Source organism: Arachis duranensis, chromosome 2 (assembly GCF_000817695.3).
Source record: "Arachis duranensis cultivar V14167 chromosome 2, aradu.V14167.gnm2.J7QH, whole genome shotgun sequence".
Taxonomy (NCBI): Eukaryota; Viridiplantae; Streptophyta; class Magnoliopsida; order Fabales; family Fabaceae; genus Arachis; species Arachis duranensis.
Window position 1 is genome coordinate 10,950,485 of NC_029773.3, and position 15,198 is coordinate 10,965,682.

The 15,198-nt window shown below is 30.2% G+C and overlaps 2 protein-coding genes across 6 annotated transcripts; one reads left to right on the top strand and one right to left on the bottom strand.

Moving 5' to 3' along the window:
* Positions 1-1,802: 1,802 nt before the first annotated feature.
* LOC107473454 (probable WRKY transcription factor 21) lies at positions 1,803-4,636 on the top strand. Its single transcript, XM_016093017.3, has 3 exons — positions 1,803-3,182; positions 3,276-3,401; positions 4,150-4,636. Exons 1-3 carry the CDS (start codon positions 2,389-2,391, stop codon positions 4,292-4,294), a joined length of 1,065 nt encoding a protein of 354 aa, XP_015948503.1. The 5' UTR covers positions 1,803-2,388; the 3' UTR covers positions 4,295-4,636.
* Positions 4,637-10,632: 5,996 nt separating this feature from the next.
* Positions 10,633-14,943, bottom strand: LOC107473453 (pentatricopeptide repeat-containing protein At5g27460). 5 transcript variants are annotated; one of them, XM_021135031.2, is made up of 6 exons: positions 14,742-14,943; positions 14,366-14,627; positions 12,092-13,479; positions 11,837-11,968; positions 11,403-11,466; positions 10,633-11,302 (listed from the first exon to the last, which is right to left on the bottom strand). In XM_021135031.2, the coding sequence occupies exons 1-3, from the start codon at positions 14,777-14,779 to the stop codon at positions 12,238-12,240; spliced, it is 1,542 nt and encodes a 513-aa protein (XP_020990690.1). In that variant the 5' UTR covers positions 14,780-14,943; the 3' UTR covers positions 10,633-11,302; positions 11,403-11,466; positions 11,837-11,968; positions 12,092-12,237. The 5 variants fall into 5 exon arrangements, with proteins under 5 accessions (XP_020990690.1, XP_020990692.1, XP_052112896.1 ...); XM_021135033.2 differs by lacking the exon at positions 11,837-11,968; XM_052256936.1 differs by having other exon boundaries at positions 10,633-11,466; positions 11,837-11,948.
* Between the last annotated feature and the right edge of the window lie 255 nt (positions 14,944-15,198).

Here is a 15,198-nt window from a genome sequence, read left to right on the forward strand (position 1 = left end):
GTCATATAATAATAATAATAATAATAATAATAATAATAATAATAATAATAATAATAAGTTATCAATAACATTGTAGAATTAAAACGGAAAAAAAATATAAAGTAAGTTTTCACATTTACAAAACTATATTGCAATTAATAATCTAAAAATAGTTATATATACTTCATATTACCCTAATAAGATATTTCGGTCATTTAAGCAAACTTCAACTAAAAGTAAATCATAATTAAAATTTGTTTTTATATCAAAACCTAAGATCCGATAATAACTTTATGAACTAATAGATATTTACACAAATAATAATAAAAACAACACCGATTACTATATCACAAAATACTTAATTACTAGTATCTTGAGACTATTATGACCCTTTTCACTATCTACACTTAACAACAATAAAATAACAATAAAACTCATCTTAGTTCTCAATGACTCAGAATCCTCTAGGATCCCACTCTAAACAGGAACACAACCTAACTCATCATTTAATTACGTTTTAGTGTTTAATTAAACTAATTTAATCAACACCAATAAGTACGTAGAGCATAAGGCAAGTCCAATTAAAACACCGAAAAAAAAACTTTATAATAAGAATAATTTACATCAATAAAACATTTGATACACCCAACTTTTATCACACAGTTTAGTTCTTCTACTCCTAATCCGCGGCTAAATGTAACGAATTATACTTGAATGGATTTGCTCTTAATCCGCAGTTGAGTGTAAGTGTGTAGCGGATTACATTTAAATGAATTTGTTTCTAATCTGTTATAGGGTGTAAAAGATATACATGAAAATAATAAATTGACTTAGTTTACATGGAGCTAATTTAAAATACGAATATAGTTTATTTCAAAAAGTTATATTTATGTAAATTATTCTTATAATAATATGAAATTTGATATTAAAAAAAATATTAATTTAGACATATTAATATAAAAATGTGTTATATTACCATTAATTATTAATATGTTGCGTCAACAAAATAAACAAGATATTTTTATATATTACTACTATTTCAATTAATTTCGTATTTAAAGTTTTCATTATCTTAAAANAAAAAATTAAAAAAATACAAATAAATGTGTAACTTTAATTTTAATAACTATTGTATTGTTATTATAGTCACCGTAATATAATTATATTAGAATTCACACATATAAGTAAATGTGATAATTAATTTAAAATAGATAAAATATTAATAATATATATTTAGAAGTATAAAATATGAAAAGAGTTTTAAGTATATTGGAAATACTGGTGTTTCAGTTAATTTAACCGTTGATCTGAATTATAAAATATATATAATATATATTAATTAAAATCAACGGTTAAAACAATTGAAATATCGGTATTTCTGGTACATTTAAAATTTTTCCTAAAATATCCTATCATTTTTTAAAATTAACCTGTTTTCCCCCCCTAAATAACAAAAAATAAATTCCAATTAATGAGTGGGAGTAAGTAACTGTAAAAGTGAAGCTGTAACGGGTGGTAGGTCTAAGGAAAAGAAAAAAAAAAAGATTAATTAAAGCTGAAAAAGAAAATGAAAATAAAAAAGAATAACAACAAAGGTCTTCGGTTGGGACCCACCTTCGAATCTATGACAGAGACATCAGTTTTCATTTTCTCTTCTCCTCTCTTCCCTTCTCTTCTCTTGTTGCCCCCTTTGCTTATTTTAAATAAACTGAAATAAATTAATATTAAATAATTATTTTATTTTTAATTTTCCTTGCTGCTTAGGACTTTATATTATATAGTTTTTATATTAATATTTTATATATATAGTCTAAAGTTGGAAGCTTTGTATTCTTATGTTATATGTGTGTGATGGTTGTGTGAATTCTCAAGCCAAGCAAAGTCTTCTCTTTCACACACTTTTCAATCTCAAAAACCATGGAAGAACAAGAATCTAGGGTTTGACAGCATCAAAGGTCTGTGCTTTGGTGCTTTCTTATTCTTTTTTCCTTGGTTCATTGAAGATAAGATTGGGTTGAATTTTTTTATTTTTATTTATTTTCTAAAGCAGATATAGATATGCTGCAATTTCTTCTAACTCCTATTAGTTAGTTCTGATCCCAGGGTCTTTGTTTGTTCTACCAACAACAGAAAACATAAACAAAAAAGAAAAAAAATTGACCCTTTTCAACCTTTGATGGAATTTTGAGACTTGAACAAGAAAAATCCTGTTTTTGTGGCTCCCTTTGAAAAAAATGGGATTCTTTATATCTGGGTCTTTTTGTATGCCACTTATGGCTGAATGTATGGTATCTGTGTTGATAACTCAGATGTTCATGTTTTTTTAGTATTAAGGCATGTTTAGCTTCTGATTTGAGAGTTCTTGATTAACTTAGATAGATAGATAGATAGATAATTAGATAGTTAAGAATGGAGGAAGTTGAACAAGCTAATAGATTAGCTGTTGAAAGCTGTCATAGAGTTCTTAGTATTTTGTCTCAGCCAAGGGATCAAGTTCAGAATAGGAATTTAATGGTGGAAACTGGTGAAGCTGTGTTAAGGTTCAAGAAAGTTGTTTCCTTGCTTCAAAATGGTTTGGGTCATGCAAGAGTGAGGAAGCATAGAAAGCTTCAAGTACCCTTTTCTCAAAGCATACTCTTAGATAACCCGAATTGCTTCAAGAACAACAACAACAACCTTAACCATGATCAATCAAAGAAAGTAGTGATGCTTCATGAGAATTCAGTTCAGGAATTGGGATCAAGTACGGTTAGGAACTCACTTTCTTTGGTGAATCCATCTTTGGAATTGAGCTCAAGTGCCAAAAGTACTATTAACCAACAAGGTTCTTCATCTAGTCACTATCAGTTCCTTCAACAGCAACAAATTCAGCAACAAAGGTTGTTGATGCAGCAGCAACAGCAGCAGCAACAAATGAAAAATCATGCTGAGATGATGTTCCGAAGGAACAACAGTGGCATAAACCTCAATTTCGACAGCACTAGCTGCACGCCGACAATGTCGTCTACTACTAGGTCTTTCATTTCTTCCTTGAGCATAGACGGAAGTGTGGCGAACCTGGACGGAAGTTCCTTCCATCTTATAGGAGCCCCACTCTCTTCTGATCAAAATTCGCAACAGCATAAGCGAAAATGTTCCGCTAGAGGCGACGAGGGCAGTGTGAAATGTGGAAGCAGTGCTAGATGTCATTGCTCAAAGAAGAGGTAATACCAATTAGTCATTAATCATTAAAGTCTGTTATTAAATTTATGGAGTTCTTTATAATGAGAATTAATCAAACTATATGTTCTAAGCAGGAAACATAGAGTGAAGAGATCAATTAAGGTGCCAGCTATCAGCAACAAACTTGCAGATATACCTCCTGATGATTATTCATGGAGGAAGTATGGACAGAAACCAATCAAGGGTTCTCCTCACCCAAGGTTTGTTCACTCTCTTCTTTTGGAGATTTGACTGGTTCAAGTGGAACATATAATTGTGCTGTTCTTTTTCTAAAGTTTCTGAAACCATTTTGGCTATTTCTGACCCTTTTGCTCTTTTGGTGTGCATTTATGGTGTAAACTTTTTCTTTTTCAGTAGTAAAAAAGTAACCTCACATGATGCACTTTGTTTGGTGGATATGTGTGTGATGGTGGTGGTTCTATATGAGTTGCTAGTGTGTTTGTAATTTTTCCTTTTTGGTATTCAGGTGGATTTGAACATTATATACTTCAATTTTATGTTTTAGCATCAACAATTCTAGCATCTGCCATGAAATAGGCAGTTCAACACACAAGGTTTCCACCTAATGGGGTCCGGGAAGCTTAGAAATAGTCACCTTCCACTGTGCTTAGGCTAAATTCTAAATCCTAAACCCTGAACCGTAAACAGTAAACCACATAGATAAAATTGGTCTCTACGGACAATCCGATGTTGCCATATAGCATGACCATAATCCGAAAGAGAAATGACTTTTATCTACGTGGTAGTACTTGATTAGATGTCAGTGTAAAACAGTTTTACATTTTATACTTAAAACAGTTTTACATTTTATACTGACAGTACATCGAAATTAAACCTTGGAACTTTTGTCATTGCTCTTTCGTTTGATGTAATCATGAATTTCGGTAGCGATAGCATATACAAGATTAATTTGTTATGAGACTGAGGCATAGTTTGTGTTACTTGCAGGGGATATTACAAGTGCAGCAGCATGAGAGGGTGCCCTGCAAGGAAGCATGTAGAGAGGTGCTTGGAAGAGCCAACAATGCTAATTGTTACCTATGAAGGAGAGCATAACCATCCAAAGTTACCAACACAATCTGCAAATGCATGAAACCACTTCATTGGAGAGAGAGCTTACCAAAAACAACATCAAGCCCTCATTCAAATTTGTCAAAGACCTTCTTGTGATGTGAGATTCATTGGCTTCAGAATGCTGCTGTGTACATATTTTGAGTGATGCAAGCAGGGATTGATGGATGGATGGATTGATGATATTGTTCTTGGTGCAGATTTTGGCTAACAAGGCCTTTTGATTTTAGAAAATGGAAAAGTATGTAAAATTGGGGTAGTTTCAATTCTCAAGAACTTTTCTTTTATTTCCTTTTTTTCTTCTTTAAGATATATAATCTTTCTTGAGCTTGAGCATGTTATAACCGTTTTCAGGGTTTTCTAAATGAATGGAATGCCTTTGAAAAGTGTCAAGTTTTTTTCTTGAAATTTTGGCTCTCACCTTATTCTTTTAACACTTTAAGACATTAATCTGACTTTCACATAGTTTAGCAAACATTAATTTACTCTTTCAATGTATATTTAGTTATTTACCTATCAAGTTAATTCTTAAATTGATGGTTATTTTGTATATATAGTTCAGAAAAAAAATATATTTCTTTTAATATATAAATCTTTCACTATGTCTAGTGTCTTAAAAACTTAAAGTTCTTACCTTTGTTTCAGTTTGATTAGATTATCTTTAACTCAATTCACCTACTAAATGAGAAGATATGTTTTTCTGACAATTTATAACGTAGATTTATTAATTATTTGTGTCAAATTTATTAGTTGAACAATATTAAACTTATTTAAATTTTTCGAGATAAAAATAGGATATTTGAAATATTAGGGACTAAATTAAGATTTTGTCCAAACGTTAGAGGACAAAATAGCACTTTACCTTAAATTTATACTTTTTTATTAGTTTGATTAGATTAACTCCATGTCTTACCTATAAAATGATTCTAAATTTCTAAGGAACATGGTAAGCACTGAAAAATCCTTTAAAGATATGTAGACAAATTTCCTTTAGAGATTGGATGTTTAGGCTTAATCAAGAAAAACCATGGACCCTTGTACTTATAATGGAGTACCAACAAATTGGATAACTAGCATTGTTGCATTGTAAGTTGAAGCTGATGTTGGACCATTAAGTCAAGAATTGAATAGCTCCTTGATTGATCAATATGTAATGATTGAGGTTGGACTATTGAAGACATGAGCTAAGTGTCACCACTATTTCTTGAATTGCTATGCTTACATGTAAAAGCTTCATTGAATATGTTGCTCCTCCTAATAGAAACTCAATCTTGGTTTGTGGAAGTTTCTAAGCACAACATGTGACTTGCTAGGGGACCAATATGGGCATTATGCTCTATATATTATTCATGGATCCAAAACCAATTCTTATCAATATTATTATTATAGGACTAGCACTTGTGTTTGTTCAATCTTTTTTTTTTTGTATTAAAGAGATTTTTAAATATTTTTTTATTCATGTAATTATAAATTTGACATTGATAATTTGAAAATTGATTTAAAAATAACACACTATTCAAAAATAAATATTAAAAAAAATATGTATACTTTTTTTCAATTTTATATTCAACAAATAATTTAATTCATCTATAATTTCACTATTCTATCAAAACTATTAATTTTTATTTCCATTTTAAACCATGTTCATATCACACGCTATACCAATGTTAAGGTATGAAAATAGAAAAGAAAAGTAATTGCTTAAGAATTTGAATTGGGAAAGAGATCACCAGATCTAGTCACACTTTTAGCCTCGTTAATAATTATTATTTTTTGACCATTAATTAAAAAAGTAGTTAAGGCAAATATCATCAAGGTTAAAATAGGAAACATAAATTTAGATATCAAAAGAGACAATCCCCTATATATTGTTATAGACTTATAGATATCAATGTCTTAGATGTACTGAGATATATTTGGGGTATTATTTAAACTATATTTAATGATAAAATTTTAAGTTTATTAAGCAATCTATCATACACCAATTTTGAACTATTGAATTATACTAATGCATGATACACCATATATAGTCCACGACCATAGCATTTTATTTAGAGAATAAATTTTAGGCTTTGTGATTTTAAATACCTTGCCATAAAAACACTAGTAGCCATTTACAATGATAACATTATTTTTTCCTATATGCTCAAAGCTATATTACCATAATTAATCACTAAAAAGTAAAAGTAGGGGTGTTCGCGGTGTGGTTTGGATTGGTTTTGAGTCAAAAACTCATCCAATTCGAACACTAATTTTACTTGTGGTGCGGTTTGGATTGGATGATGTTTTAAAAAAAATTCGATCCGATCCGATCCAATTTCAAGCGGTTTGGATTGGATTGGATTTGCGTTTTGTAAATTAAAAAAATTAAATACATATAACAAGTCTTAACATCAAATTTTAAATAATTAACAATGACATAATAAGTCTCAACAATATCTTAAAAAGCTAACGATAACATAACATAGAAATAAAATTATAGGTTAGTTAAAATAAATAATAAATAACATTTTGAACATAAACTATTTATTAAATAATAATAATACATGAATAATATAAAAATATATAATAAATTAAACATGTTATAAGTATAATTATAAATATAATAATAAAATAATAATATTATAGCACATTGTGCGGTTTGGATTGGATTGAATCGGTTTTAAAAAGTATATCCGAAATCCGATCCGATCCAACGGTTTGTAAAAAATAAAATCCAATCAGATCCAAATTAGTGCGGTTTTAATCGGTTTCAGTTTGAATTAGATTGGATGAGCAGTTTAATTTGGATCGGTTTGGATTTGAACACCCTACTAGAAAGCTATATTATTTAAAAAAAATATATAATTTCCATATGTATTGTCACATGAAAGTATTTAACTTTTACACTTATTACCTCAAAATCGTGCACAATACAAATGAATAACTATTTAGAATAATTTTATAATCAATTTTATATTTGATCAAATCATAATAATGATAATTATTTGTCTTTCTTTCCTTCATTTCTAATTGTATATAAAAGTTGTACTTAATACTTATCATAAGTACCAAGAGCTAGAATGTTAAACCCACCTAATTTTAAAATGTAAATTTGACTAGATAAACCCTATCAATTTTTTTTTATTATATTCAGTATTTCTTCCTTATTGGGCACATCTAGTCTAGAATTTTAATTAGGATTAGGATGGAATTTAAAGTCTCTTATAATAATATAATGACTTAAATGGCTTACAACATGAAAAGGAAGAATATATTACTAAACATTTCTACACTAACATACAAATAGAAAAAATTAAGATATAATCTAAAGATTTATCACTTGTGAATAATTATAATAATGATTATCCCACTAATCCTCACTTATGAATAATTATAATTTAGTGCACACATGTTGCTAATAGGGATCTGGTGACAAGTCCAATTTTGATTTGATATGTGAAGAAAAAAATGAAAGGCATTATTGTAATAATGGTTTTGTTCTGATCGAGAATGAATGAAATGAGGGTAGACTTTTGTTTCAACAGATTGATGATTATTTCCACCAATATATATATATATAACCTTTGATGGAACAAAAACTATGGGCTCTACCTATTTAATTTTGGATTGTCTATCAGTATCATCACTATCATTGTTAGACTAATTAAACCAATAATTAAAGGGTCAAATGAGGAACAAGCACTAAACATTCGTATTAACTCCCAATCACAAAAAAAAAAATCGTATTAACTATTAAGGGATTTTTAATACAAGATGAGGAAAGATAAATTAGTGAGAGTTTATTGCATAGTTGTTTCTCAATTTTTAGTGCATTAACGAAATTCTCGGGACTGTTTAGTTTGTTTGCTTCTTTCGGTTGCGATGTTTTTAATGTTAATAATAGAAAAATAGACTATTAGAGTATTAGTTTCCTTGTAACGTATAATAAGGTATATTGAATTATTGACCACTGAGGGACATATTGAGAAAAGGAAACGACACGGGATACATGAATATATTAAGAGAAAATTTGAGAGTAAATATTGGATAACTAACATTTAATATAAAAGAAAAAAAATAATCTCCTGAAAATAAAAATATTTAAAATTTAATTAAAAAATATCGAAAATTCAAATTCAACAAAAGTTTATCTTTAACGAGCTTTATACTCAAATTAATTTTAAATTTGGAAAAGTATATTTTTTATCACAGAAGTTTGGCAAAAATTTCAAAAATATCCCTAAATTTTATTTTGTTTCAATTTTGTCCCAAAAGTTTTCGATTTGCATCAAATATACCAACAACGGCTAAATTTTTAAAAAAATTAAGACCAATCTAACAATAATGCATGAAAATTATGCGTGATTTTCTTGTGTTGAAGGTTATTTTTATGAAATTGTTGTTGAATTGGTCTTGAATTTTTTGAAAAATTAGCCGTCAGGAATATATTTGATGCGAATAAAAATTTTTTGAACAAAATTGAAACAAAATAAAACTTAGAGATATTTTTAAAACTTTTGTCAAACTTTAAAGACAAAAAATATATTTTATCCTTTCAAATTTTTGTTACACACCAAGATACGTGTGCGCATGCATGCGTCTCTCTATGTTTTTTAAAATAAATAACAATAATATTTTAATATTTTATTAAGTATAAATTAATTTTTAAATATTTTATTGTCTTTTATAATTATATAAAATATTTTAAATAATTTTTGTATCATCCTTCAGAAATTACGAGTATAATAAAAGCATCTGTTAATAAAAGAATCATCCTAAGACGATCATCTCATGCTATTGAGAACGAGTCAAATCAGATGGTTTTATTTCTCAATCTTTTCAACTTCAATTTCGTATGGACAAGTAATAAAAATTAAAAAAAAAATCGGTCATTTACAACCAAAATTTCTTAAAAAATTAAAGATTAATACTATTTTTTTTAAAAATTTTAAATCGAATGAATTCAGTCTTATACGTATATCTAATAACTAAAAATACATTTTATTTTCAATTTTATTTCTAGACCATCAGCTAAAAAATAAGGTTGGATATGTTAACACTAATCGTATTTAAGTGTGTTTAAATATGTTCTAAAAAAATATTTGTCTTTAATAAAACACAATTAAATACAAAATATATATATTAAACGAATATCAAATAAATATCATATCAAAATATCTTGGATGTGCAAATAAAATAACTTAACAAAGTAGCTGGACTCAGAGATAGACTGGAAAACAAAATTAAAACAACAAAACAAAACAAAACTACAAAAGCAGCCTAGGTTTTTACCGTTGATTTATTTAAAACCATAAAGATAATCACACTAAAATATGTATATAAAAAGAGAAACAAAGTTATGGTTTCCTTTTATATTTGCAGCAGGTGTTCTTTGTTCTACCCTTTTTTTTTTTAATTAAAAAGAAGTTTTCCTCGTTTAGGTATTTATTAAAGCCTTAAAGGAAAAACTCACTTTTTTTAAACTCCCTCCCATTCTCTAATTATATTTCCTTAAGTGTATGTCTATATGTTATATTCAATTAAATCCTTAAAGAAAAACAAAGTGCAAAACCACCCATAAAAAGTGCTTTTTAATCTTTCTAGTTTCTATTGAGTTGCTATCAATTTTCTTTACCAACAATTTCTACTTTCCAGCAAATGTAAATGAAAAAAGCTTAAAAACCAGTTGAATTTATTATTAGCCCATTTGTACGTTGTTAATCAAATGGATTGAGCCCTTAGTTTTAACTCTTTTTTGTTTATATAGATTGGACAACCCCAGTCTTAAGTATTATAACACCGCAACATACTTTCACTTCACTATGCATTCACCTACACAACTAAAATGTTCATATTTAATATTTGACACATTTACTAAAGTTTGAATCCGAGTAAACCATATTAAAAGGCATATGATTTACCACAACGTGGAATACTGTGGCCCAAAAGTCTCAAGCAGCACTTATACTTTTTTCGTTTTTTCCTTTATTTTTCATTAAATCATTTTTCGATCTTTATTTTTGGTAAAATTTTCTTAACTTCACTAGACAAAAAACAATATACAAGAGGTAATATGCGCCGTAGTACAACAATTGCACAATAAATAAACGATATAAACGTTGACAAAAACCTCTAGATAATAAAACCTAGGGCCTAAAAGATTTTGATGAAAGGGGTTTAATATTGATGTATTGGCATAAAACATTTTATACTTATTTGGTCGAAAAACATTTTTAATAATTTAGTCTTCCAATATCGGTGCGTTTAACTCACAATAATTTCTTTAAAAATAATACATAAAAATACATAATTACTTGATACTAGATATATAAAAAGAAGTTATACTAACCATTCATTAAAATTAAATTCTATAAAAAAAATGCTTACTAGCATTATTATACAAATGTGAATATATTCGTGTTTCTTGTTCTTTTTCATTCTTAGACACCAAAAAAAAAATCTGAATACATTCATACTAAACTACACTGGGATAATCAAATTCTTTGCACCTTCCACCTTGATGGTTTTAGTACCAATCAAGGAGTTAGGTACTAGACATACCCATTTCAATTCCCAACCTTCAAATAATAAAAAAAAGAAAGCACAATTTCTAAACTTCTCAATATATATACTCCTAAACCATTCTCTAATTATCCTCCTACTCTCTAGTCTCTTAGCGGGCAAGATATTGAGTGCCTTTTTTTTCTAATATATATATATATATATATACCTTGAGAAGTTAGAGAGTAATTAGAATGATGTTTAAGAAACTGTACATATATCGTTACTCATGTGCAGATGGTTTCACGTGAAGTTGATAATCGAAAAGTGTTAGATGAATAAATTATCATCTAACAATTTTCAACTATTAATTTCACGTAAAGATATCTGCATATGAATTTTCACCTTCCCAAAAAGGCACCCTAGAACCCTTCTGGATCAGCAAAATGGATCAAGGGGCAAATGGAACCACCCGTGAACTCATTATAGAGGATATAAGCCAACCCATGAAATCAAATGGATGAGCGGCATTGTACAGAATCCACAACTGCATAATGAAGAAACGAAATCTTTTAAGGAAACAAAAAGAAGAGGGGGACTAATAAACCCCCAAATCATAGGGAAAACAATGTTACTGGATTCATCACCATTTAGCATTTTTACGAGTCTATCAGTATCTGCCATCATCACTTCCACTAGCAACAGTTTTACCTGCATATGAGAGAGATTATATTTAATAAACTTTGCAACGATGGAGGATCAACTCTCTACTAAGTTATGCAACAAATATGAGTGATCAAAATTAGGTATTTATTATGGTGATATAAAGAAACAAAAGCCAATAAAAAACCATGTAATCCGTGTTTTTCCTGGTGGCAATGCTTATAACTTCTGAACCATTGCTTATCATTTCTAAAAGAAGATATTGATATTCACATTGAAAGAAATAATTTTATCTGTTTCAAGGGCAGTCCATTTTTCTTTTTTATAACAGAAATGTATCCATTAGTATTGAATTTGATTGAAGGCAACTCTTTTTTCCATAAATATGAAAATAAAATAAAAGTGGAAGAGAGCATACTAGCTTTTAGGGGGCATTTTGCAGAAGATGGTTCACAAATTTGTAAAATCACATGAGATAGCATATGTCTCTTTAACCAAGCAAAGTGGCCAATTTTGTATCAGTTCCAACACTGTAATGGCCAACAAATCTCTGCTTCATATGAATAGCCACTTCAGGCAGCATGAATTGTAGGAGCACCCCAAAATAATAAATAAATAAAAATCCACTAGAAAGCCTAAAATACAAAATCAAACTTTAAAAGCACAATGTTACCTGTTTTATGCAATCTGAAGAATTAAAATCCCATAAAGAGTATTGGATTCAACATCATGTTCCTCGAATATTTGATGTTTCAAAGTCCAACTCATCATCATCAAAATCATCCATCTTTTAGCCTCTGAATGACTATCTAGTATCTACTACCTATTAAAGGCTTTAAGAATTGCAAGAGCCTCATTGTCCATCTCAATATTATCTTCCTCAATCATTTTAAGAATACGGAAAGGAGGTTTTCCAACAGAAAGGTGCATTCTAAGCAATATTTTGTACAGTGATATATTTACAAGACCAAAATCACGGATATCTCTTATAAACTCATTTGCATATTCAAAATTTTTATGCTTCTCCAAATACTCAGCAATAGCTAATATGTGTCCATGTGATGGCCTCCAGTTACAATCTTTCATCATTGCCAAAGCTCTCTTCATAGCAACAATAGCCTTGTCCATTTTTTGGCTTTTGACAAACCCTTCAATGAGAATCTCCCAAGTCTTGTAGTTAGGACTACCACCCTTCTCCAAAGTGTGGATATGTAATGATTCGGCTTCTTCAATTAATCCTTTTCGCATATATGCACCCAAAAGAACATTAGAGACTCTGATATCATACTTTTGACAATTAGATTCCCATTCAGTGAAGATTCTCTTTGCTTGTACAATGTCCCCAAGCTTCACCAAAGATGTTAGAATGCAAATATAGTTGGTACAACTAATTCTTCCAGAAACCGCCTTACTTGCTTCCCATGACTGCAAGACTTCCTCCTTTTTCCCCAAAGAGGTGTACAAGGTTATTAGGAAGAAGTAACCAAGACGGTTATAGGTAGATAGTTTTGCTTTAGCATATTTTAGAACCATAATGGCTTTCTCAGATTGCCCTGCTTTCATATAAACATTTGCTAACGTAGCAAGACTGCTCCACCCTACTTGAACATTAACATCATTTTGCATTAATCTAAAAACCTTCTCTACAGCTGCAACCCCGTGTCTTCCTCCCTCACCACAAGCATTCATCCAAAGGTTGTAAGACAGAACATTGCAAGGTATTCTATTTCGCTTCATCTGCTCGATAACAAGGGGCACCTTCATATACTCACACGTAGCCAAATACAATTTCATCATCTCATTGTAAGGGTGAGGGCTAACCACTAGCCCCAATTCATAGAGCTTCACCATTAAAGTCTCGGCTCTATTTGTGTCCCTAGCTCTTACATAAGCATGAAGAAGTGGGAGACAAGCAGCTTTCTTAGCAGCTGTGTCAGGTATACTGAGAAAGTATTCTTCAGCTTCCATTAGACCATAATTTTTAACAATTAATTCCAATTTCATAGCATGATCAGCCGGGATCATACAGAAATCCTTCTGGCTTTCCATCCATTTCAATACCTGTTCAAAACAATAATCAACCAATTTAAAATGCTTAGTGAACCCATAATCTGCTCTGCAATGGCATATTCATCCGACACTGAAGGGGCTAAAAGTAAGCAATCATTGATATCAATAACACTTCAGGTATCACATCCACTCCATTAGATGACCCCAAAAAAAAAAAAATCATACTAGCTATAATTTAATGTCCAAATTCTAACTCAAAGGCACATTTACCACAAATCTTAGGCATGAGCATGACTAATAACATTATGTCAACAAGAGGCATTACATTAGGAAAAAACAGAGAAAAGTACAGCACCAAAAATCTAAATAAATTTAAGCCTTTCTAAGGAACAAACAGTATTCAACAGATAAATAATAAACACAGGCATCAATTCTCAAACCCCCACCCCCCAAAATTGAAGCACTAGCTGTTGGAATAGTAGTAGATCAGTTCCTTTATTTCTGTATACAGTAGAGATTTAAACACAGTAATAACTGATATGTAATAGTCACAGTTCAAATACTCCCTTTGTCGCTTTGGAAACTCAATACATCCTTGGATCATTATTTCTGGATGCACACTTTGGAGATTTGATTCATACATTGATCAAATGATTTGCTGAATTTCCAGAGCGACATTATACACTACTTTTAACCATAGCTTTAATAACGGAAATTTCCTTTGATCAATATTTCTGGAAGCACACTTTGGGGATTAGATTCATACATTGATCAAATGATGTGCTGAATTTCCAGAGCGATATTATACACTACTTTTAACAATGGCTTTAATAACTGAACTTCACACTTAATTGAACTTAAATGTCAAATCACCAATTCACCATATGTCAATATGTGTCTCCATACAAATTCTGTAAATTAAAGAAGAAAACCAAACCTCGAGCGCGTGGAGGTAGCGTTTCGAATTGAAGAAGCTCCTGGCAATGCTTCTGAGCTCAAAGTGCGAAAAACTGTTACGCTGAAGCGCGTGTAACGGACTCAGTTTGCGCGATTTCAACACTTCCCGAATTCCGTTCCTCTTCGCGTCGCCGGCACGTTCATGCCTTAACGACTCCACCTCTGTCGCGTACGTTGCAGAAGAAGCGCGTGAAGCCGACGCGGGGCTCCACGGGCTTCGCGCGCCGAATACATGACCGATTCTAGAAACAGAAAATATGAAGATAGTAAAATAAAAAGACAAGAAATGAAACATTTGAACTGGAGAGTTAAAGATGAGAAGAAGCGATTGGGATTTTGGTTTTGGAAGTTATTACCGGTTGATCCCGGTGAGGAGGAGGGAGCGGTTTGTCATACGGAAGATACGGCGTCGTTTTGAAGTCGAAGGTGAAGATTGCGTTATGGAAGCGGGTTCGTTACTTGGTTAATGAATTAGATTAGAAAGTACATACTACATAGTAAGAGCATTTGAGTTATGTTGAAGTGGGAAGGTAGTGCGAGGAAGTAGCAACTACTATGGCCCCCAGTGAGAGTTTCAATGGGTCGTAAATTAGAATTTTATTTAAGAGTTTATATAATTTGTTATAGTAAAATTCAAATATTTTATATTTATTTAAGTAGATTAATAAATTAATTATTGGATCAACCTAATTTGATTAGTCTCTTGTCTTTAATTATTGGTCTGTGTATTAGATAATAGACTTTAAATTTTGGTGTCCATTTCAAATTACTAAAATTTAAAAAACTGTAATATATTTCATATTTTACAATTTT